Here is a 25,788-nt window from a genome sequence, read left to right as displayed (position 1 = left end):
TAGGTCGTAAATGGAAGTCTTTTGGAACAACCAGGACTCTCCCTAGGGCTGCCTGACCCACCAAACTAAGTAATTGGGAAAGAAAGGCCTTGGTGATAGAAGAATCCAACGGTCACTCTGATTGAGCTCCTAAGATCCTGTGTGCAGATGGGAGAAACTTCCAGAAGGTTAACCATCATTGCAGCACAGCACCAATCTGGGCTCTATGGCTAGTAGCCAGAGAGAAGACTCATAAAAGCCCGCCTGGAGTTTGCCCAAAAAACACCCAAAGGACAAAGCTATTCTTAATGAAAACCTGATCTAGAGCGCCAAGGACCTTAGACTGGGCAGAAGGTTCACCGTCCAACAAATTGTTACCCTAAACACGCAGCCGAGACAACACAGGAGTTGCTTAAGGACAGCTCTGTGAATGTCCTTGGCTGGTTCAGCCAAAACCCTGACTTGAACCCATTCAAACATTTCTGGAGAGACAGTCCCCATCCAACCTGACAGAGCTTAAGAGGATCTGCATGGAAGAATGCCATAAAATCCTCAAATCCAGGTGTGCAAACCTTGTGGCATCATATCTAAGTAGACTGGAGGCTGTACTTGTTGCCAAAGGTGCTTCAACAAAATGCTGAGCACAGGGTGTGAATACTTATGTCAATGCAAAATATTAGAAATTGTTGTAAACATTTCGAAAATGAAGAACTAACATCCTGTCTTCACCTTGGCAGTATAGGGCATCGAGTGTAGATTGGCGAGGAAAACGTGATTTTTTTTTTTTTTTTTTTTTTTCACAAGGCCACAACATAAAATGTATATATTTAAAAAGGAAAAAAAAGAGAAAACTACTACTGACATGCAAACACCCAAGCTCAGCCACTTTCAGCACCAGTGTCTTCTGGCTGTTGTTCATGTCTGTGTTTTTAAGTGTCTTTAACCCTTTGCAATCCAATTTTAGATTCAGGATTTCCTAGAGGGCTTTCTCTTTCTGCCATTATACAATGGCGCCATCTGCCGGCTAGAGCCAATACTGCAGTATGGGACATGCTGGAGAGGCCCCCAACAACAGAGCGGCCAGTAATCTACAGTAAGATTACCCTGCCGGACGTCTTCCGACATCGGAGCTGTACAGTCTTCAATCAGAATGTCTTTAGAAGTCAGACAGTGGATTGGAAAGGGTTAAATGTGTAGGTCCTTTGTCCGCCCTTTTGCTTGGGTTGTTTTTTTTTTTTTTGGCAGCTGTTCTGAGGATAGGTCATCACTTTAAAAAATCAGCCCGAAAAAACCCTTTAATGACCCAGTAATTTCACAGAACTTTTTCAGCATTTCAGCCAGTTGAATACGTCCCCTCCCATTAACTATAAAGTCTAAATCATAGAATGTCACCTCATTGGTTAGCAGCACTGGGGCCCTGGATGCAAATCTGATCAGAGCAAAACCTGCATGGAGATTATATGATCTCCCAGTGCTTAGCAGAGTAGTAATGTCAGCAAGATATAATCCATATGCAACACGGCAGAATATGTTGTTGCTCTCTCGAGTAAATCGCCTTAACGAGTATGCTCGCTCATCTCTAGTTGCTATATACTCACTTAGAAACAAACAAACAGTAGATCTTTTTGTCGAAATCTACTATACAACTACATTTTGGTAGCGGTTTTTGCATCTATTTTTGATTTGTTTAAAAAATATTTTTTTTTCCCTATAATTTTGGTAACCGCCCCCCCCCCCCCCCCTCCTCTAACAATAATCCTAACAAAAAGTTGATCAGTGATTGTCTGGCCTGATCCTAGGAAGGAAGGTAATAAAGAGCTGATTTAGCGCGGCATGTCTACTTACAAGCACATTTACCGAAGGCAGTCTTTAATCAGGCGCATGCTCGTCAATAAATTTGTCGAACCTCTGACCGCCTATGAGTCCAATCTGGCGCAGATTTGCAGTATAATCTACACCAGGATTTGACGTACATTACAATGGATTTGTTGGGTCGGGAAGGACCCCCTCCCCTTCCACTTTTTAAATAATGCTGAGGGCAGTGGAAGAGATCTTTTTGCACAAGTACAGCTTTTTGTGGCGCAGAGTGTTAAGGCAGCAGTATGCAGTCCTAAGCTCTTGCTCACGACCTGAAGGTTGCGAGTTCAATCCCCGCACGGTTCAGGTAGCCGGTTGACTCAGCGTTCCATCCTTCCGAGGTCGGTAAAATGAGTACCCAGCTTAGTGGGGAGTAATAAATAAATAAATGACCTGGATGCGCGCTATACAAATAAAAGGCCCCACCCCCTGAAGCCCTTCTATTCTGATGGCTTTTTGTGTTGCTGAGATTTCCAACCATCCTGCTTAATCCTTAAAAATTAATTCTATTCATGTGCTAATTGTTGTACCCTGTAAATAAAAAGTAATAATAATAATAATAAAAAAAGCCTGGGAATAAAAACAATTCCTGAAGATAGATCTGTGACTCTAGATTTCCTTCTGCACATTCTTGCCTTTTTATTGTGTAGTAGTTCACCTTTTATGTTCCTCCGCGTTCGTCTTCATTGATATGCACTTAGCTCGATTCTTACAGCACAATCCATCTCTTCTGTTCGTATGCCTAAATGTAAAGTACGCGTTTTATTGTGAGTTATTAATTTACAGCACAACAGATGTTTCCTTGCTTTGCAGCACTGAAGCAAGGCCAGACTTTCAATTAAAGTTGGAAGTATATAGCTGCAGTATGGAGGAATCGTCTATGGCAAACACTCCCAAGAAACTCGCATGGAAGCTTAGAAACTCAATTGGGAAATCTGCAGGGAAGAAATTTAATTCAGAACTTGAAGAATCCGAGCCAGAAGCTTTTTTGTTTTCCAATCCTCACATGCCGTGAGTTGTGCTTTCAACATTCATCGCTATTAATGTACATATTTGTGGTCACGGTGTCTTTGCAGCTATCTCGCAAAGTGTATGAAATGAAGAAAAAAAAATCCTAATTAATGTTTTAATTAGTTTAAGCAGAATTGAGGATTATAGTAACTTCTATTACGTTTTAGTGCAGATTTCAGAATATAATTTCTGCTTTATCAAAATGTATTAGATTTACTATTATTATTCTTTTTATGCTCTTTCTGGAGGAAAACGGCCTTGTTCTTGTGAGATCACGCAACACATTTAAAGCCTAGTTCACAATTTGGAATGTGTATCTTTTAGTAATGATTCTTTGGAAAATAAATGAAGTATTTCAGATATCACAGTAGGCTCTAGAGAACGCACAATGGGCTCACATTTCCTGTATATTGCTGGTTTAGCTGTGTAGACTGGGTCAGTCTCAGCAGTGCCATTTCATTACTATGAGAGGATGGGAATTTACTGCTGGAGGCCTAGATAAGGCCAAATAGCAACATTATACACACAGATAAGGATCTGTACACACAGATAAGGATCTGTACACACAGATAAGGATCTGTACACACAGATAAGGATCTGTACACACAGATAAGGATCTGTACACACAGATAAGGATCTGTACACACAGATAAGGATCTGTACACACAGATAAGGATCTGTACACACAGATAAGGATCTGTACACACAGATAAGGATCTGTACACACAGATAAGGATCTGTACACACAGATAAGGATCTGTACACACAGATAAGGATCTGTACACACAGATAAGGATCTGTACACACAGATAAGGATCTGTACACACAGATAAGGATCTGTATGCAGTTTCCCCTCTACTCCCTGGCCTCTGGAAGGAAGGGGGCTATACTAGCATCCTGGAGAATGTATTATTTTGTTGACACTTTAATAGTCTGAAAAGTGCAGAAAAAGATGATACATACTGATACAAGGGCAGTTTCAAACCCTAATTTCCAGCATAACATAGTGTGTAAGGCTAAAAATTACATATTTCCATTTTAGACTATTCTGCAATGTTGATCCAGAAAAAAAACATGGAGTAGAGCCCAATTTTCCTCATTTTAGGGAAAACAACTCCTTCCTGACTCCAAATCAGGCAGTTGGAATAATCCCTTGATCAACGACCCTTCTAATGTAATTGGTGACTATAACCTATATTATTGCACTCAAGAGAGACATCCAGGCACCTCTTGTACTCTTATCGAATGTGCCATCACCACGTCCTCAGGCAGAGAGTTCCACAGTCTCACTGCTCTTACAGTAAAGAACCCCCTTCTATGTCGGTGTAAACCTTTTTTACTCTAAACATAGAGGATGCCCCCTTGTTACAGTCACGGGTAAAAATAGATCATGTGAGAGATTTCTCTATTGACCTCTCATATATACTGTACCTAGTTATTAGGTCGCCCCTTAGCGGTCTTTTTATTTTCTAAACCAAATAATGACCCCAATTTTGATAGCCTTTCTGGGTATTGCAGTCCTCCCATTCCATTTATTACTTTAGTTGTCCGCCTTTGAACCCGATCCTGGCCCTCTGAAGCGTACCACGGAAAGAATTGACACCCATGGTCATCTCAGGAGCCAGGCTGCTTTTGTGAATAAATGAGGTATTAGATGATATTTTGGCCATGCTTCCAAACCCGCATCAAGGGTCCTCATGTCTTGCAAGTCCCTACGCTAATATTACAAACTAAACACAGAAAAAGGACAGCCTCCTTGATCTAATAGTTTGGGCGTCACTAATTGCTGTAATGCGGCATGGTGTGACTCACACCCTATATAAGCCTTAACTATGTGCCAGTATAATACTCCGCTGCTATTACGCCCAACGAATGGTAGGTGTGCGGGGGAGGGGCTTCTTCATCCCTGTGTTGCACCTGTGCAACTTTTCCCGTATACCATTTTGCGGTTCTGTTTACTATGATGAACTGGCATTTGTACCTGCCCATATACCTCTGTGTCAGCAAGTATGTCTTTTTTTTTTTCCCCCTCTTGGAATATTTTGATCCCTTTTTCTTGTGATATTGGCAATTTTTTAGACTAACTTCATTGCCATAAAGCGTGCATGCACATCCCCACGGTATTTGAAGTACGATAGCTAAAATTAAATAAAACTTCCTTAGACAAGAGGCAATCCCGTTTTTTTCTGAACCACCAATGGAGGAAGAAGCGTTGGTATAAGTTAGGTGCTTTTAAACTTGTGCTGGGGATTCCTGGTTTCCTGGCTCTGTTTGGGGAGCAGGAAAGGGGAACTCCCGTGGCTGAATAGTTCCGTCTATGGATAGAACTGAACAGCTCTGGCCGGACCCCATTGGCTATAATTGGGTCCGCCAAGATGCCCGGTCTTGGGATGGAAGAAAAAGCGCTGCATGCGGCGGTTTTTCTTCCAGTATTTGCAGCCGGATCTGCGATGAAACGTCCAGCCGGAGGTTCCGACGTAGATGTGAAGCCACCCTAATGTTTTATCTTTTTTGTTTTACCTCTTAGCGGAGCAAAATACAACGTTCTGGCTCATATTGCATTCACGCTGGATAGTGTGGAAGATGGCTTCAGGACTCATACCCTTACCATCAGTGGACATGGTGAGTCTTTACACATCCGCATGAAGTTTTAAGACCTTTATGTAAAATAGCCGCTCAGTTTACCACAATACAGAAAAATAACATATCTCGTCGTGCACAAAAGTTTGAGCATCCTTACTTCTGGAGGTGAAAACCAGGAAACCATTAATGGTCATAGCCAACAAAGAGTTCTTAGAGAGCAGAAGCCATGAAGATATGTTGTTAGTTAGGGTTGCAAATAGAGATGAGCGAGTATACTCTCTAAGGCACATTGCTCGAGCGAGTAGTGCCTTAGCCGAGTATCTCCCCGCTCGTCTCTAAAGATTTGGGGGCCGGAGCGGGTGACAGGTGAGGAGTGGGGGAGAGAGGGAGAGAGATCTCCCCTCCGTTACTCCCCGCCGACCCCCGAATCTTTAGAGACGAGCGGGGAGATACTCGGCTAAGGCACTACTCGCTCGAGTAATGTGCCTTAGCGAGTATACTCGCTCATCTCTAGTTGCAAATAATTGACTCCACAACTTGTTTGAGAATACGTATTGTATGCTAATCCAAAAAAAATGGGGAGCTCTCCTAATTTTCCTATATTGGGGCTTATTTAACAATGCTGTCTAAAAGTTAAACAGTGCAAAGTAAAGAGCCATTTACACGCTCAAAATGCGTTCAAACGACTAAAAATAAGCGAACCGTTACATGTAAACGAGGCCATCCTGCACTTTTCATTTGAACGATGATTTTAAGGGGAGCTTAAAATCCCTCCTTCAGACACTGAGAGATAGTGTCTCTCAATAGACCTCAGGCTGTTATCTCCGTGGGAGACACAGATAACATTGTAATCTGCCAGGAGCTGTGAGGAGAACAATGTATCTGCTTGTACAGCTGTGTGTGTGATTAATCACACACTGGGATCTGCAAACAGCCCCTGGAGGCCCTTTTACATGCAAAGGAAGATGTTAAACTGTTAATGGCCGTTAACCCTTTATGCAAAAAAAAAATCGCTAAATCTTTCAGTCATTTAAAAGATTATCTTTGCGTGTAAATGGGCCTTAAGATTAGATGTTGATATTTTTTTTTTTTAAAGACTGCCTAGTTTAACTTTAAACTACCTCTTAGTTGACTTGAGGTGCGTTTAAACAAAGATTATTGTTGACAAAAATCACTAAAAAAGCGAGGATGATCGTTTGGTTTAAACGCATGGAATCCTTCACTTCTCATTCGTCGTCTAATTTCAGTAGGACAAAAAATCATCGTTGGCTCGTTCACGTCTCGTTGCGTTTAAACCCCCCTCCCAACCCCCATCCCCCACTTAGTGTTTTACATAGGAATGTGAGACCCTGAACGAGAAGTGAGCGATTCTCAACAGTGAGCCGCCTGTCTAAACATACTGAACGAGTTAGCGGTGACGTCGCTCGCTCGTTCAACTGAGAATCGTCTCGTCTAAAAGGGACATTGATTTACACCAAAAATGGTGCCACAATACACAATTTTTGGTACAATTTAGGCCATGTTCCCTTACGTTTTGTTTTTGTTAAAAAGAAAAATATATATATCTGAAACGCATAGTAAATGTGGTGCAAAGCATATTTGATATATTCTGGCACAAATGGCGCCTGAAAACTTAAATTTTCAATAGTACATAAGCCCCGCTGTTATAAAAGTTATTTCTCATGTGAAAGCAATTTTTCTAATATTTTGGAACGTTTTTTTGGAGTCCAGTTCTTTGGAGTGAACAGTTTTTATAGATGTAACCCATTATATTGTGTTATGATGCCTAAGGCCTCACTCATTGGAGCGTACTTTGGCTACATACTGCGTGCATAGTACAAAGCAAATATACATGTAAAGGCCCATTTACACACAACGATTATCGCTCAAAATATATGAGCGATCACCTTGCGCTGCGAGCGGAGGATGCAGAAGACAAGCGGGGTGTCCCCGCTTGTCTTCTGCATCCAGCTGTTTTCTGCACGAAGCGCCTGGCTGTGCGGGATATGGAGAACAGTGCTGGACCGTTCTGTGCTTCATACCCCGCCTGTGATCAGGGAGCGGGATACGGCTGAAACAATACCGTAGTATCAGCTGTATCCCTCTGTGAATCCCCGATAAGGCTCATCTGACTGGCCCAATATAAATCAGTGAGGTTTTAGCACTGTGTATTACGTGTACACAATATGCTTGTGTGGTTGAGCCCTTACAGCTATTGGGCTGTGCGCTCACAAGTCCTGTAATTATGTTGCCACTATACAACAGCATATGATTAGAGTTGTGCCGTGATTAGATGAACAGTCTTTCTGTCTGAGGTCCTAAAAGTGGTTACCCCCTTGGCCTATAAAAAGGCTCTCAGAGGCTCCTTGTGTGTAGTGACCTCTTTTTTTCCACTTGTGTAGAGCTTGTTGACCACTAGACTCCTCCACGACACAGAGAAGAGATTTCGCCCAGTTAAGCTTGAGAGGGGCGCATTATTGGAAAGTTAGATGCTGGATGGTTGTATCAACAAGTTGCTGCCACCGGAGCCGTTCTGACCAGACTCTTGAGTGTTGGGACCAGTGGATGTGTAAGGGCACGCAAGGTGACCGGGCTCAGGATGTCCTCGACAGACCACCAGTAGAGAGGATCCAACTGTTCTGTTGTCCGCCATCCAGACCTGTGGCACCATCATTACAGGCTTATCTGTAGGAACAATTTTTAGGTGCTTGACTCAAGGACACTTGGTCTAATGGCGTCCATTATGTGTACTGCTTTGACAACATACCAACAGTCTCCTCTGTTTGCAATGGTATCGTCAGTGACAAAACTGGACTGCTACAGAGTGGAATTGGGTGGTCTTGAGCAATGAGTCCAGGATTAGTTTTGGCACTGACTATGGCTGTGTTTGTGTATGGAAACTTAGGGCTTAGCGCCTCAAGCATGCCTTTGCTGTGGAGTGGCATACTGCTTCCACTGCTGGTGTGATGGTCTGGAGGGGGCCATCGCATAAGACAATCGGTACCACTACTAGGGGTGATGAAGGACAATGACAGCTCAGTGATATGTTCAGGACATGCTGCAGCCACTTGTGTTGCCTCTCATGGCAGGGCTTCCAAGACGCATTTTCTAGCAGGATAATGCTTAGCCGCACACAACAAAGGTGTCATAGTAATGTATCCACAGCATTGCCACACTTCCGTGGCTGCCCGCTCGCCGGATTTATCACCAATACAACATGTATGGGACCATCTGGGACACCAACTTTAACAGCCTATGAGTTTGGACGATCTAGAGGCTCATTTAAAGCAAATGTGGACCAATATGCCGCATGATACCATACGGAACCTGTATGCCTCCATGCCTACTTGTATCACATCTTACATCCAAGCTAGAGGCAGCTCAACAGGGTACTAGAGCCTCAAGGCCCACCCATATTGCATTTTGTATCCAAGCTAGAGGCGGTACAACAGGGTACTAGAGCCTCCATGCCTGTGTGTATCACATTTTGTATCCAAGCTAGAGGCGGTCCAACAGAGTACTAGAGCTTCTATGCCCGCCCATATCACATATTGTATCCAAGCTAGAGGCGGTACAACAGGGTACTGAAGCCTCCATGCCCACCCGTATCCCACTTGTATCCAAGCTAAGGGGCAGTACAACAGGGTACTAGAGCCTCCATGCCTGCCTGTATCACATCTTGTATCCAAGCTAGAGGATGGATTTTTTGGGGACAGTGAGTGTTCTTACATCTTTAGTATATGTCTTTAAGTTTGGATGACTAAGTTACAAATGTTCTTTGCATAAGTCTTTTCATGAGCGCAATCCACTTGTTCCTCTGCTACAAATGTCTCTCAGAACTTTTCCCTCTGCATTAACAACCAATTTTATGAAATGTCTTGCTCCATGGACATCTCTAAGCTACCACATACCAGGTTTCCTCGAAAGTAAAACATCCCCTGAAAATAAGACCTAGTAGAGGTTTTGCTGAAGTGCTAAATCTAAGGCTTCCCAAAAAGTAAGACCTAGCTCTGCCTCTGCTGTGATGAGCTCCCCCTGGTGGCCGGAAGCTGCAATGCTGTCCCTGCTGTACAAGTGGTCCAGGAACTGCTGTGGGTGATCGTTACAGTCTCCAGACAGTGTGCGGGAGCCAGGTACTTTACAGCCCTTATTTATTGTTGCCCTGTGTGTGAGTCAGGCAACCAGTGTGTCACTTTGATTCTTTAGGGGGTGATCGTTACAGTCTCCAGACAGTGTGTACATGGAAATAATGGTAGTAACAAGAAATTCTTGATAGGATTCACAGTTTGTCTGGCTATGCTGGTTTGTGATGACAACTACTGTACATATATAATAAATGTTAATTTTTTTGTTCAACAATAAATGTGAATTCTTTTTCATGGAAAAATAAGACATCCCTTAAAAATAAGACCTAGCACATCTTTGGAAGCAACAATTACTATAAGACACTGCCTTATGTTCGGGGAAACGGGGTATATGCAGTATCTACCTGTTTAATGGTTTTGGTTCCACATAACTTTATACTTATGAAACTAATTGTAGTATCCCCAGTGCTCACGGGGCAAATCATACATGATCCGTGGGCGCTCAATGCGGAGCACAGATGCTGGCTATTGTTATGACTGCTAATTGTGACTATTACAGTATGTCGGCTATTTTCCCCTGGAACGTCAATATTCGTTAGCATAAATTACTTAATTTCTGTTTCACAATATAATGACCCAATTATGGTTTTTCCTATCGTTTGTAGAGGATTCCTCCTTTTGGCTTCCATTGTATGGGAATTTATGCTGCCATCTGATTGCACAACCCATATGTATGACTGATGAAGTTATTACTGGATTCCTTAACCAGCAGGTACGAGCTTGTTTTTCAACAGAAAGCAGTTGTATCGCTGGATAATTTACTTTGTTTTTGTGCATCACAGCCCTTCCCACCTTATGGTGTATTTGGAACATCTGTTATGTAATGTGCCCCCCCCCCCCCCCCACCACATCCCCTTTCCAAATTCTCACTCCAATTTGAATTCCTGTTTCACCCCTTTCCTTCCCTGCTCAGACAATGTTAAAGGGCTGTCTCACCAGAGAGAACTCCTTCTACAATGCAACCCCCCCCCCCTGGTCCTACATTAGACACCTAGGTTTATGCTAATCATTTCAGATGTAGTAACAGGGACGTGCCTACTCCATCTCCCTTTCCCGTATGTCCATTATAGGTAATCAAGCATATCATTGGTCAGGATTTTAATGCTAATTTTGTGCTCTAATGTAGGAAATGGTTGGCAGCGTTCGTAGTTGGCTAAGGCTGTACTGTGTACTAAAGGGTGGGAACCTTCAATGCTACTATACGCCAGAAGAAATAGAAGCTAAAATCGAACCGACTATGACCATTCCTATTAACAAGGTAAGCTGTACCCATAAGCAATAAGAATATGTATCATCAGAACATTCCCAGATTTTTAGGGAAAACTGTTTATTGGCCATTGATTGCCGGCAGCGGTCATGTGGGTATATGGGAACGTCATTGCTACTGCTGAGTAAATAAAGACTGGTGGGGACCACCGGGGAGAGGGCGCTGGAGTGGCAAGACAAGGAATCACTGAGTATTGGCCCTTTTGTTGCTCACATTTCTTCTTTTTTGGACAAATTTTTTATTATTTGCTGCTTTGTGCTGCTCTGTTTTTAACTTAAAGGGCCATTCTGGTGATTTAGTGAGCTAGTGTTACTTTGGTTATTTATTCCTTTCTGTCTGAAGCTCCCGGCTTCTTTTTCCTTAGATAGTCATGTGATCTTAATTCTCATCCACTCAGATTTCCTTAGGGTTGTATGTTCTGTTTTAGACACTCCTATCACGATAACTGATGAAGGTCACACAGCTCCTGTCACACAGTTATAAAAGAGGAGATCACAGCTCATCCTCCTGTTTACTAATGGTCTGTAGTTTATTTAAGCCAATTATAGAAGGTTATGGTAATTAAACTGCCCCCCAGCAGGCAAAGATGGTATGGCCTCTAGCTAATGCTGTGCTGATGCATCATGTGATAGATATGAAAGTGAAGGCTGCACTGCATGGAAGGGAGTGCAATATACATGGGAGGCGTCTAGAGTGTGACAGGCAATCAGGTGAGGGGAGCAGGAATGGAAAAAAATTGCCAGAGTGGCCCTTTAAGTGCATAGGCAGATGCCTTAGGTTAGATGGCACCTTGTGTAAAACTTTTTTTTAGTGTAACCCTCCCCCAATCATTGTAAGAAACACTTGGTAAAACAGTGTTGGGACGTCACTTCAGGCAACAGAGGTGAGCCGCAGCTCTACCAGCAGAGTGCAGCGCCGCATAGGGAGCAAACTCAAAACACTGGCCCATGAGTAACGGCCCACCCTTAGAATGTGTTCACACTGGATTCACATCAAAATTTGCACCATTCTGCATGGGCTTTGACGTGTATTTTGGTGCAGATCCTCCATTGAAGGGGTGAGGTTTGCTGTGGGTCCAAACCAAAATCTGTGTCAAAATTTGCACCAAAATGTGTAGACTTTGATGCAGATTTGCTATAGATTTTCCTGCTATGGAAGATCCACTACATGTGAATGCACCCTTAGGGCCCATTCACACCGGTATATTTCACAGATGGCACACAGATTTATCATAGCCAATTATGCTATTCAGACTGGCATTCTTTACACAGGCCGCTGTTCTGTGTGAAGACAATTGCAGCACGTCCTGTTCTGGTCTGTATCATGGACCAGAATCAGACATGTAGTGTTTTTTGCCCATGGGTATCAACAATCTTGGTATCAAGACCATCTCAGGTGTGACTTGCATACACCTGTGTGAATAGATACTTAGGGCAGCATCACATAGTGTAAGGGCTGTGGAACGTCTTCAGCAGAAATCTGTAGCACATCCGCTGCACATAAAGCAAAAAACTTCTCCAATGGATCCAGTTGACACTATGCCTATTTATGATACAGATTTCAGTCTTTGAGATACAAAGGTTAAGATCGGCAAAAAAAGTAGCAAAATCTGCACCATTTAAGTGTGTATTTAGCCACCTCTGATTTACATTGTAGTTGCTGCTTGTTCTCCACTGTTAAAGTGTGTTGTCTGTGAAGGTATATGTGGCTCCACCCAGTAATAGGACCCCCTGGGTGCCTCTGCATAGTAGTAGAACACGCTCTGTGACCCCCAAATAGTAATTGTTACATCCTCTGTAGCCCCACTTAGTAATAGGGTCCCACATGTTTAGGGCCTTTGGGCGCGCTCATAGAATTCTAGCTGGTGGAGGGGGTTAAATTCAGCACTACACAGTCACATACTGGTTACTGTTTGCTCCGACTCTGTGTGTGATGTTACATAGCAGAGCTTCTTCACTCCTCCACAGCCTTTCTTTGACACTCGCTATAATCCGTGCTGAAGTAAGACAGCGAGAAGAGTGAAGAAGCTCTGCTACGCGAGCAGAGGGCATCCAGTGTGTGAGTGTATACTACTAAATTTAACCCCTTCCACCGTCTGCAGTTCTAGGAGCAGGGACCAGCTGGCCCTCAGCTGAGGACACTTCATAGTCACTCTAATGGCGCTGGTGCAGGGATTATAATAACAGGTGAGGTGACAGATCTATTGAAAAACCAAGATGTTTGTGTTACAGCATTACATAGGGCTGCATTTGAGGTACGGTCTACTATTTTTACACAGCACAATTTCTGTACTCTGTATACATATTATTTCATATATAAATTATACTTAATGCGTTTTTTGCTTTTTGCAGAATCTATTAGCAAAGCGGATACTTGGTTTTCTGCGTTATATATTGTATGTCAAAAGCACACAAATTCCCTTAAGGTGTCCTGCCACATAGTTGGGGAACGTTCTGCTTGAGACAGCTGGGTGATAAATCTCCTTTTAAGGGATTAGCCCACCAAAAATATTTATCGTCTATCCTTAAGATAGGTGATAAATGTATGATCGCTGGGGGTCTAAAGACAGAGTGGAAACCAAAGTGCCCCTAATGAATAAAGCCATGGACTGCATATTTAATCACTGCTGCATTCACTCATTCACTTCTGTTGGACTTGTGAAGATAGCTGAGCTTATTGCTCGGCTGTTTGTTAATGTATCGGTAATGTGTGCGCACCGCCATTTTTGCCATCAATACTGGATTCAGCTCTTGGACCTCCAGCGATCATCACTTGTCTATCCACAGGACAGGTGATAGTTTTTTTGGTGGTGGGATAACCGTTTTGGGTGTATTCACAGGGGCGATTTTTCCTGTGAGAGCTGTAGCCAATTCCAAGATGGACAGAACTTCCATAATTTGAATGGGTTAGTTCACACAAGCAATTTTCCCCTCAGACTGATGCCAGTGGCACACGACTGGATTTGAATTGCGGAGTCTATTTTCACCCATCCGGATGATCCACGGCACACCCATTGAAAGAATAGAACATTCGCATGAAGTCAGTGGAAACCCTCTGACCTATGGCCCATACACAATTGACATTGCGGATAGGATCTGGTTACCCACGTCATCCTATAGCGACAGCATGGGTAAAACAAAGATTTAAAAAATCTGCATTGCACATTATTGACGGCGAGCGTCCGCGTTCATCTGCAATACAGAAGAAAACGGGTACGCAGGGTAGTCGGCCGCGGTCAGAGTCGGATTCTGCTGTGGGCTCCTGCATGCGGAATCCAACCCATCTGTGTGCAGCCGGCCTGACTGTCCAAATTACAAACCTTCCTGCATGTCTTATTTTTGGGCAAGTCTTGTTCAAGACCTGCCCATTATTTTCTTTGGGAGCTTTAAAAAAAATCCCGTATTGTGCCATGCATTTTACCGCAGATTTACAATGGGGACCACATGAAATAAAACAAGCGTGAAAATCGCATGGAAAACAGTCCGTTTTTCACTGACCAAAATTGCACTCGCCCATGTGAATACAGCCTGGAGGTGTTATCCCACCGAAGCAAGTTATACGCTATCCGACTGCTGGGTTCCCCCACATATCTAAGAATGGCGCTACGGAGCTCTCTGAAATGATGAAAACGGCGGCCGCTCATCCAGTAGCGCTCCATTCATTTCAGTGGGACCGCTAACTTGCTTTAGTGGGGATAACCCCTTTAAGGAGGGGTATCCTCCCCAATCTCTGCGGGTACACAATATAGCCACGTGTTTTATCTTTTTCACTTTAGTATTTAGAACTTTTTTCTTCTTCTTTCCAGGAAACAAGAATCCGTGCGGTAGAGAAAGACTCCAAGAAAAGAACCAACAGTTTTACTGTTATTAACTTGGTGTCTGGAGAAGCCGTAACAAAAATATTTTCTGCTGACAGCAAAGAAAAACTTCAGAAATGGATGGAAGCCTTCTGGCAACATTTTTATAACCTCAGTAAGTCTACACGGCTACTACTTTTCAGTAATGGGATGGTAGTAATTTACTGGTAATTAGTCCGACCCATCATGAATGTGTATGTGATTCGCTTACAAGGGTTGCATTGTGGTGGGATAATGCCCAGTCACCAGCCAAGGCTTTCTCATCTTTAACCCTTTAAGGATGCAGCCCTTTTTAATTTTCAGATTTTCCTCCCTTCTTTAATTAAAAAAAAAAAAATAATTGTAACTCTTATTTATCCATCGACGTCGCTGTATCAGGGTTTGTTTTTTGTGGGACAAGTTGTATTTTTCAATGGTGCTATTTAATGTTCCACAGAATGTACTGAAAAACTTTTTTTTTTTTTAATTCTAAGTGTAGGGAAATTTAAAAAAAGAGCAATTCTGCCATCTTTTGGGGAGGTCTTGTTTCTACGGTGTACATACTGCAGCAAAAATTACATGATCACTTTATTCAATGTGTCAATACAATTACTAGGATACCAATTCATATAGATTTATTTTTCTGTACTACTTTAAAAAAAAATGTTTGAGACCTTCTAACTCCAATCAGGGCACTTGAAGGGTTAACAGCCACAATCAGCGGGAGTGCTGGTCACAGCGGTTGTGGGCGGGCGTCAGCTGTAAGAAACAGGCAGCACCTGAATTTTATGGAGTGGGATCGGCTCCCGATTCCCCCTCCGTACAAGCCCTGAGCCCCCATGACATAACTGTACGTCATGGAGCGTTAACGGGTTAAAAAAAATTTGCTTCTGTTTCATGCTCCCAGCGTATATACACCAAACATGTCCGTGATCTCTTATGGGTTCTGCAACTGACCTTATGTGCAATAGATATTGACGTTCTAATAGTTATTGCTACTAGAAGAGGCACATAGAAATTGTCTGCTTATTGTATTCTTGTATTAACCCCGTGTTTTATTTCCCTTACACGATTATGAAGCTTTTACAGTTTTTTACTAATTGAGAAAAATGAGACATTAAATATTCTGGTCAAGGGCACAATCGTCCTATCAGACTTTGTCATTACCCTGTTAGAAATTTGAGTCGGGAAGGTTATAGTTGCTCCTTAGGGAGAGCACCTAGTGAGATGTTTTAGCAGGCCGTGCATGCTCCTCTGACAATTTATGCAAATTGGAAGATGGAGTAATCCCTCTACAGCGCCACCTATTGGAAAGTATCATTCCTGTAAGAGCTCCTGCACACTGGCGAGAGCGATATCTGGCCGTGATTCATGGTGCGATATCGCCCTTGCCATCCTTCTGAAAACCCCTCAATGCAAGGTGTTTTCACATAGAAACCGCCTCACAATCCTGCATGGGTTCCCTTCATTCATAGCCATGCCAGGAGATGGCGATAATCTTCCATTGTTTTCAATGGGGCCGACGCTACTGCTGCTGGCCCCATTGAAAACATGTGAAAACCCATGTATGCGACCACGGGGCTGAAGGAATCCCCCACTGTAGCTGTCACAGCCGCGGCAGGGGATCGCAATGTTCTCCCATTGTTTTTAATGGCGTTGCTAGCGCTGGTTCTGTTGAAAACAATGGGTGACATTGCAAAAAAGAACGTGGTGAAATTTTTTTTTCTTCCACACAGCATCGCAGGAGTGAAAACCTCGCAAACGAAAATGAAACGACTGAAAATCATCGGTCTGCTAATCATATGCTTTCACTTAATCTTTTTTTTTTTTTTTTTTTGTCCTCACCAGTGTGAAGGACCCCTAAGAGATTGGCAGGCCTTTTAACAAGCTTTGTAACCGTGACTAGGAATGTGAGCCAAAGCCATAGTCTTCTCCAGAAAGAAAAGATAAACCATGCACAGGCAGCCTGTTTCAAGGTTTTTGCCCCCTAATTGATTATTAGAGGTCTGACAGCTGGGGCCCCCACCAATCACAAGAACCGGGGGTCCCAGATCTCCCAGAATGTGCCACTTGTACTATCTCTGGCAGTCCCAATGAATTACATGCAGCGGCACGCATCCCCTGCTACCGTCCCCATTAATTCAGGGCAACACAGGACTCTTGTTCCTGGGATTCGAGGGGCTTGCTTCTAACTTGTTGAACCGCACATCCCAATATAACCCCCCAGCATACAAGACCTAGATCACCCATGGGGCTCTTCTCTGTGTGGTCTCGCTGCGTGCTACATGTAAAAAAAATGCTTTTTATTTTGTTCCATATAAAGGGGCATCTCGCCATGTTTATAGAGTTGGGTGGTTGTTGGCGCTAAGACTAAAGTCTACCTTTAAGCCATTCCATAAACATTGGTTTGTTGTAGGCTTGAATGGCCGGCATTGTGCGCGCTCTTCCTGTAGTATTTATTACCTGTTATTTATACTGCTACGAAGTGTCGTTTCAATAGGATAAATATACTCCGCTGTAACACGTTTATTTTTATTTCATTTTTCAATACATTTTCCACTAAAAACATTCTTTTTAATTGATAAACATGAGTGGAAGCTTCAGTGCTAGTGTACACTGGGCAGAGCGCCTGTGCCAAGGCTAAATGAGATACCATTAATTCTGCTGCAGCAGTGCCATAACTACAGCGCGGGCTTCAGTTACAGAAGGAAACATTCTACTATTTAATGTCCAAACAAGGTGGGAAAGAAGAACTTCTTTCAATGCAGTTCCAATTTTAAATCATATATTTATTCATATGAGCCACCTACAAGGTTCTTGTACTGACAGAATTTGCAGAGTGTAGTACATTGATGTTAAAGGGAATGTAGAATGTATTTTTTCCATATACTGATGCATCCTATTTTTTTCTATAATCTGTTTTTAATTTGGCAGTTTTTTTTCTATTTTTCTGTACATATATTATGGGGGCTGCCAACTTGCTAACAGATTTCAGCGATCTGCTTTATAGCAGCCACATGGGAACATGCTTTGTGATTGTGTAGGGAGGAGGTGAGCTGTGACCATCGCTACTGTGAATGGTGGATCCTGTGAATATTGAGGTGTTAGCTTTCATTGTGATCGTGCCTGTAATGAGGATGAGAAATGATCGCTGAAGAACAGGAAGTGTCAGTCTGTTATGAGGCTTGGTGGCCAGAGTGAAAACTGCAGGATTTCAGGATTTAAAAAAAATAAATAAATAAAATTATTTATAGATGGTGACATGGAGAAAACAAAATCACCCAAAGTTCTTAAATTGTTTGAAAGAATTGGTAATTTCCAGGGCGTCATCCCGACGGCCCCATTTTCATATGGAGGTTGCCCTATGACCCAGGTAGGGACAGGAAGAGTTTAAAAGCACCTCCCTTTCCACCATGTCTTAGTGTCTTCCTGTCCCTACGGTGGCCAGATGAAGCAAGCTCCAGGAACCTAGGAGAAGAAAATCCTTACCGCACGCTGTGTGAGTCCCCTGGAGGGTAGAGGTCGGGGCCGCATACCTCCGCAGTCCCTGCATCCCCGACCTGCGCCGCCGACGGAGCCATAAGTCGCCTCAGTAGCGCTGGTCTCCCTCGTGCGGTTTGCATGTTCGGGCCGCCGCTGCCGCGATGGGATAGTTCCTCCTGGCAGGGGAACGGCAGCGGCGGCCTCCCTGGTCCTCGGCGCGCATAGCGGTGACGTCATCTGGCGTGGTGACGTCACGCGCTCAACGTAGGGGGCGTGGCTACCGGCGAGAACCCGGAAATGGGCGCCAAATTTGAAAATCCTCCCCATATAAGCAGGCTAAGCTCCATGGAGGATCCTGCTGACTGCCAGACAGTGCAAGTGAGTATGTCTACCCGCGACAGCTCAGCACGAGAGGGAGAGACTGATACCCTACAAACTGTAAGTAGGCTATATGCCAAAAGGAAATGCGCAAAATTGCTACTTATACCAGATCGGATGCATATATGTTCCCCTTTTTTCTTCTCTCCCCCATTTTTGCATGGGTAGATGGATAAGGAAGGTCCAAAGAAAACGGACCCCAGAAAAAAGTCAAAAAAATGTGTCCTCTGCAGCAAAAGGCTCGAGGAAAGTTGTAAAAAGCCATTATGCGAGGAATGCACAGGGAAGATACTTGCAGAAGAAAAAGCGGCGTTTAAATCTGACATCCGCTGTATGATCAGGGAAGAATTGCAAGCCTCCATGGCATCCCTTCCCCAGGCCCAGCCAGGTCCGTCACTGGTCCCTAAAAGGCCAAGGCAGACCGAATCGGCGAGCTCAATCTCCGGTGAATCACTGGAGCTCCTGTCTGAAGGAGAACTAGAAGACCCGCAAGTTCTTATAGAGGATGAGAAAAAATATTATTTCTCATCAAACGACATTGCGCACCTCATCAAGGCGGTGAGGGAGACAATGCAAATAGCAGAGGATAACCCGCCTAGGACAATCCAAGATGAAATGTTCAGCGGCCTCCGGTCAAGGAGAAAGACCATGTTCCCGGTCAATCAGACCCTGCAACAAGTGATTGCAGATGAATAGCAGGAGCCGGAGAAAAGAATAGCGGTTTCAAGGGAAATCCGAAACCGGCTCGCGTTCGCTACTGAGGACGTCCGCCTGCACAGGGAGACCCCTAAGGTGGATATACAAATCGCAAAGGTGGCCAAGAAAACCCTCTTGCCCTTTGAAGACACTTCTCAGCTGTCTGATCCGATGGATAAAAAGATCGACAGATTAATGAAGAAAGCCTGGGAGGCAACGTCCTTTACCATCGAGGCCAACATAGCCTCAACTTCTGTGGCCAGATCCATGGTCCTATGGCTAAACAGGCTAGAAGCCTCCATCAAAGATCGGGCCCCCAGAGAGGAGTTAGCCAGTTGTCTTCCCCTCCTAAAAATGGCTACCGCTTTCCTGGCCGACGCATCAGCGGAGACAGTGAGATACAGTGCAAAAACCGGAGTCCTTAGCAATTCAGCAAGAAGGGCATTATGGCTGAAGACATGGGCCGCAGATATAACATCTAAAAACAAGCTATGCGCCATCCCCTTCCAAGGGGAATACATGTTTGGGCCCGTCCTGTACAAAATCCTGGAGAAAGTCGGCGACAAGAGCAAGACCCTTCCCGACAGACAGCCTTACAGGAAACCATCTTTTCCGAGGAGGACAAGTCAGCCACCTCCCGAAGTTAAAGGGAAGACTGGAAGATGGTCGTACCCCAAGGGAGGTCGAGGTAAGGAAGCTCAACCCTCTCCTGAACAAACAGGGGGTAGATTAGCAGGCTATCTAAGTCAGTGGGAGGGGATAACCTCTAACCCCTGGGTACGCCGAATAATTGAAGCAGGGTACCGAATTGAGTTCCACTCTCTACCCCCTAGGAGATTCCTCATAACCTTCCCTGGGTCCCTACAGGAACAAGGGAACCTCATAAAAGGTGTACAGGAACTTAAGGACTTAGGGGTCATTGCACAAGTCCCTGATCATGAAAGGGGTGAGGGATTCTATTCCCCCCCTATTTCTAATCCAAAAAACCAAACGGTTCCATTAGGACTATCTTTAACCTTAAAGCCCTAAATAAATTTATTTCATGTAAAAAATTTAAGATGGAAACAGTGAGGTCTATCGTCTCACTAATAGACCGGGATAGTGTAATGTGCACTATAGATCTCAAAGATGCATACTACCACGTCCCAATAGCTGCAGTCCATCACAGGTACTTGAGATTCGCTCTGCGGGAGGGTGACAGGATCCAATATTATCAGTTTACGGTCCTTCCATTCGGAATCTCCACCGCTCCTCGGGTGTTCACAAAGATAATAATAGAGATGGTAGCCTATTTCAGACAGAACCAAATCCGTATATTCCCATATCTGGATGACTTCTTGTTAGTGTCGAGGACAGAAAAGACTATCTATGGTCTTGTCTACCCTAAACAGTTTCGGATGGATAGTCAACAAACAAAAGTCCGACCTGAACCCAGGTACACAAAAGGTATACCTGAGTGTATTACTAGACTCCCACATCCAGGAATCTCGGCTTCCATCATCTAGAAAGGAAGACCTCATCCAAAGAGTAACCTCCCTCTGTCAGGCTACGACGGTTTCTATCAGAGAAACAATGAAGGTGCTGGGCATTCTAACAGCCTGCATTCAGATAGTACCATGAGCAAAAGCCCATACTCGACAACTATAAGGATTCATCCTTGCCAAGTGGGACAAACGGCAGACATCCCTGGATAAGAAGGTGAGCCTGTCCGTCCGAGTCAAAGAGTCCCTACGCTGGTGGACCTCGCAGAGGAACCTAAGCAAAGGTACCTCCTGGTCGCAAGAACCTACTGTACCCATCACAATAGATGCCAGCAAAACAGGATGGGGAGCGCAAGTAGCCGACCTAAATCTACAGGGAATCTGGGACTCCCAAGTAGCTAAGCGCTCATCAAATTACAGAGAATTAAGGGCAATCTGGGAGGCCTTTCAGGCAGCAGAACCCCTTGTTAAGAGGAAGGCATATTAAAATTCTGACTGATAATATGACAGCTCTGTCGTTTGTTCGTCACCAGGGGGGAACGCGACACCCACACCTGCAACAACTGGCGATAAAGATACTCCGCTGGGCGGAATCCAACGTGCTGTCTCTCAGCGATCCATCTAAAAGGGTCCACAAACGTCGTTGCCGTCTTCCTGAGCAGACAGAGCATCCTTCCAGGAGAATGGGGGCTGAACCAGCGAGTCTTCGACCAACTAATCTGCCAGTGGGGAGAACCGCAGATAGACCTCTTCGCCACGAGAAAAAATTCAAAGTGCCGGGACTTTTACTCGCTGAATCCCAGAGACAATCCGTGCGGGGTAGATGCCCTGTCCCAAAGCTGGGACATGGACCTAGCATACGCCTTTCCCCCTTTCCCACTGATCCCCCACACCCTCAGGAAAATCCAGACCAGCAGGGTGTCAGTCATCCTAGTTGCCCCCATGTGGGACAAAAGGCCCTGGTATCCCCTACTAAAAGGCTTGACTATTCGGGGTCCACTCCTACTACCAGCCGTGGAAGATCTCCTGCTCCAGGGCCCGCTAACATACCCGGGGGTCGAAAAATTGAATCTAGCAGCATGGATGCTGAAAGCATGATACTGCGTGGGAAGGGACTCTCCCATAATGTAATTACCACCCTGACAAAGAGCCGTAAACCTATCACGACAGCCATCTATGATAGGATATGGAGGAAGTTCACAGACTTCTGCAAAATAGATCCAGGGAAAATCCCAGGGATTGACATACCCGCAATCCTGGAATTTTTACAGGCAGGCCTAGAGAAAGGCCTTAGCCCAAGAACCCTTAAGGTTCATACAGCAGCACTAGGATCCTACCTAGACTTCCCTTTGGCAGAACACCGCTGGGTGCGTAGGTTTCTCAAAGGGGCAGAAAGACTTCGACCCTTTATTAGAGAAACCTTCCCTACCTGGGACCTAAACTTAGTCCTAAATAGTTTTTGCCAACCCCCCTTTGAACCCCTCTCCCAAATTCCCCTGAGATTACTCACGCTAAAAGTTAGCCATTTAGTCGCTATAACTTCGGCTCGGATAATAGGGGAATTACAAGCATTATACTGTATTGAACCATACATGGTAATACAAGATGACAGAATGACCTTTAAATTGGACCCAGCCTTTCTACCGAAGGTAGTGTCAAATTTTCATAGGGAGCAGACGATCACTCTGCCCTCCTTCTGTCAAAATCCCCGCAATGAAAAAGAACGAGAATTTCATAGCCTAGATGTTAGGAGAGCCGTTCTAGCGTATTTAGAGGCTACCCGCTCTTTCCGCAAAAATAATCTTTTTATCCAATTTCAGGGGCCGGCAAAAGGAAAGACGGCATCTAAGGGCACCATTGCGAGGTGGATCAATACTGCCATCTAAGAGGCATATAAAGCCAGGGGCCTCGATCCTCTGGGAAAAATTAGAGCCCACTCCACACGCTCCCTCTCCTCCTCTTGGGCAGAAAAGGGCCAGGCGTCTGCCGAGCAGATTTGCAAAGCAGCCACCTGGTCTAGCATACACACATTTATCAGAGACTACAGGGTTAACGTCCAGTCGGACAAAGACCTGGGCTATGGACGAAAAGTCCTTCAGGCAGTAGTCCCGCCCTAAAGCCACGTATAATTTGGTATACTCCATACGTAATGGGGCCGTCAGGATGACGCTCTGGAAAGATACGGATTACTTACCGGTATTCCCTTTTCCAGGAGTCATCACGACGGCCCGTAGTTCCCTCCCTTTTAGAATAATTTATGTTCTTTCAATGTAAATATGACCGAATAAAGGTAAATTTTGGTTTAGTAAACCTTGTCCACCGTAATAATTTGCAAGTCACTAAAGCATGGTGGAAAGGGGAGGTGCTTTTAAACTCTTCCTGTGCCTACCTGGGTCAGAGGGCAACCTCCATATGTAAATGGGGCTGTCGTGATGACTCCTGGAAATGGGACTACCGGTAAGTAATCCGTATCTTTTATAAGTACACATTCTTTTTAATAGTTTTAGGTTCTGTATTTTACAATTAATATTTAACCCCTTCCCTCCCCATGACGTAAGGGTACTCATGGGAGCGGGGTACTTCCCTTACGTCATAGGGATAGCGCGAGATCACATATGATCTCGCGCTATCCCGCAGCGGGAGCCGGCTGTCAGTCACAGCCGGGGTGCAGCGGAGATGCGCCCTCACCCCCCGCTGTTAACCCCTTCCCTGCGTCCTTAAGCCCAAATAGGCCATGTCCTTAAAGGGGTTGTTCGGCCATAAACATTAGGTCTCATTACTTCTGTTTGCCCAATACAATGCACTTTGTAATATACATTGTGCATTGTAAATTAGGCAAACAGAAGTTATTCACTTACCTCTTGGCTGCCCCCCCCCCCCTGTGTTGCTCCTCGGTTGCCATGGTTCCTGGTTCCGACAAGTCTCTTCTCCTCTTCTTGTCGGGACGACCGGGGACGCGCCTCTCCAGCACAGCTCTGTGCATGTGCAGAAGAACTTCAGCCTGGGAAGCTCAGCTCTGCAGGGGAGGCGTGGCTGCTGGCTCTTCAACTCCAAGGTAAGAATGAGAGGAGGGGCGGGCTCTCGTGGGGGGAGGATGGATGGATGGATGGATGTGTGCAAGTGGCTGTCAGAAGTCCCGGGGGGGGGGGGGCGCGGCAGTGATGTGTGTGTGTGTGCGCGCAATGTCAGGAGACCCGGGGGGAGGGGGGGGGTGCTGTTAGTGTACTTGTGTGTGGGCACTGTAAAGGGGGACTCTGTGGGGGTGGTCACGGGGGGCACTGTATAGGGACGCTGTGGAGGGGGGCTACTTTGGAGTGCAGTGGGGGGGACTCTGGGGGGTGGCATGTGTAGGGGGGGGTAGCCTTGCAGTGGGGGGCTGCAGGAGAGTTCTCTCTGGGCTCTCCCCTGCCCCTCTCCATTCACTATCTACACTGTGCTGCTATTTACACTCATACCAGGATTTTATCCTGACATGAGTGCATAACGCAGTCTCCCCTGGCCACACCCCCTCTGATTATAGTATGCAGCAGGGGGCGGGGCCTGGGCGGGGAGAGACTGTAGAGCAGTTCAATAGAGGTGGGCGTGTCATGGGCGGGGCTAGGACGTGAGCTGAGGGAAATCCTGCCTTTTCATGTCTCTTACTACCATCGGGAGCGCGCACAGAGGAGGGAGAGCGTAGGGCATGTGAGAAGGCAGCACAGAGGCGCCATCTTTGAAAGCTGCAGTGAAGATCAGATTCTAAGGTAAGAAACTGACATTGCAGCTGATCTGCTGGCCGGTTTGAGCCACTGTATGCTGTCTGTTACTATCCTTACTGAAAGGAAAGCAGCAGCATTATAAAAATTTTTACCCTGTGTGGCCGGACAACCCCTTTAAGGGGTTAAAGGGGTTTCCAGGAATAGAGTGTGCTTTTTTTTTCTCTATAGATGGATACTCTTGCCCATGGGCTGTGGCTGATGTTGCAGCTGAGCACTGTTCACTTCCATACATATGAGTTGCAATACCAGGCACAAGCCATTGGCAAGAGTTGGCACTGTTTCGGCAGGGATAGAAATGGAAGTAGAGCCAGTGCCAGCATTTTCCAACTGTGTAAGGATGTAGGCAAAGGACAGAGGCGAACAGCTAGTTATCAATTCATACGTTTCCAGAAAAAATTATAAAGGAAAGAAATGACATATAAGAGTGTTCTAAGAAGAATTAAAATTTAAAGGGGAACATACGTATTTAGTAAAATGGGCATGTCTGAAGAGCTCTTTGTGGTTCGGAGTACTTTTGTAGTTGCATAGTATTGAGCCTCCTAGAAATCTTTGTGCCATTGTACGTGCTTCATGCCAAACACTGTCACGGTATGTTTGTCGCGGCTCACCTGTTCCTGCAGCCATTGATATTTGATGCTGCACTCGTTTTTCGGTATGTTTAGTCCTGCTTTCAGCTCCTTCTTACTCCTCTGCCGGTAGGGCCCATGTTTACTCCCACCCAGTCTCTTAAAGGGCCAGTGTGCGCTCCCTAAACCTGTCCCCCTACAATCCCATCACAGCTTCTGCTACATAAGGCATTCACACCCTAAGGTGGACGTCTAAGCAATTGATGTATTACCATTAGTGATAAAGCCCCTGTTTGTGTATTCTGGCTCTGACTCCTGCTCTGACCTTGTCTCTCTTCACTGCATTTCGTTCATCTCCACACCATGGGGTGCCTTGCCTTGGTCCCGTGAAGTATCAGCAGCCAAACAACCAGGCCTGTCTGTGCAAGTAATGACTCGTGGGCCCTGCGGCAAAGGCCATATCCTGCTTGGAAGGGTCAGTGGTGGAAACTGGGGTACCTTAAGTGCTGCCTCCTCAGTTAACCCAAAGCCAAACTGATGTGTGGCAAGGTGGATCCACATCTACCTGCCTGACAAGTACATGAGACCTTGGCCTCATAGATCATTGCACAAGCGGTGGCTGGGGATTGGTAGATTTATGTATAATCTAGGGAAGCCGTCCTAACATGCTGCACCGCCATGAAGTCCTTCTCCTACCTGTTCTGACAACTTCCTCCTCCTCTCTTGCACTAATCTCTCCTGCAATTAGC

General features: G+C 45.0%; 1 protein-coding gene across 1 annotated transcript in view; it reads left to right on the top strand.

Annotated features, from left to right (window-relative positions):
- The window catches only part of RTKN2 (rhotekin 2), a 71,717-nt gene that overhangs the window by 30,863 nt on the left and 15,066 nt on the right, over nt 1–25,788 (top strand). The window contains exons 6-10 of the mRNA XM_066600814.1: nt 2,650–2,847; nt 5,375–5,469; nt 10,181–10,287; nt 10,702–10,833; nt 14,648–14,813. Coding sequence (XP_066456911.1) covers nt 2,650–2,847; nt 5,375–5,469; nt 10,181–10,287; nt 10,702–10,833; nt 14,648–14,813 — 698 coding nt within the window. The remainder of the gene's footprint in view (nt 1–2,649; nt 2,848–5,374; nt 5,470–10,180; nt 10,288–10,701; nt 10,834–14,647; nt 14,814–25,788) is intronic.

Source organism: Eleutherodactylus coqui, chromosome 4, assembly GCF_035609145.1.
Source record: "Eleutherodactylus coqui strain aEleCoq1 chromosome 4, aEleCoq1.hap1, whole genome shotgun sequence".
NCBI lineage: Eukaryota > Metazoa > Chordata > Amphibia > Anura > Eleutherodactylidae > Eleutherodactylus > Eleutherodactylus coqui.
This window is presented reverse-complemented; position numbering and strand designations above follow the sequence as displayed.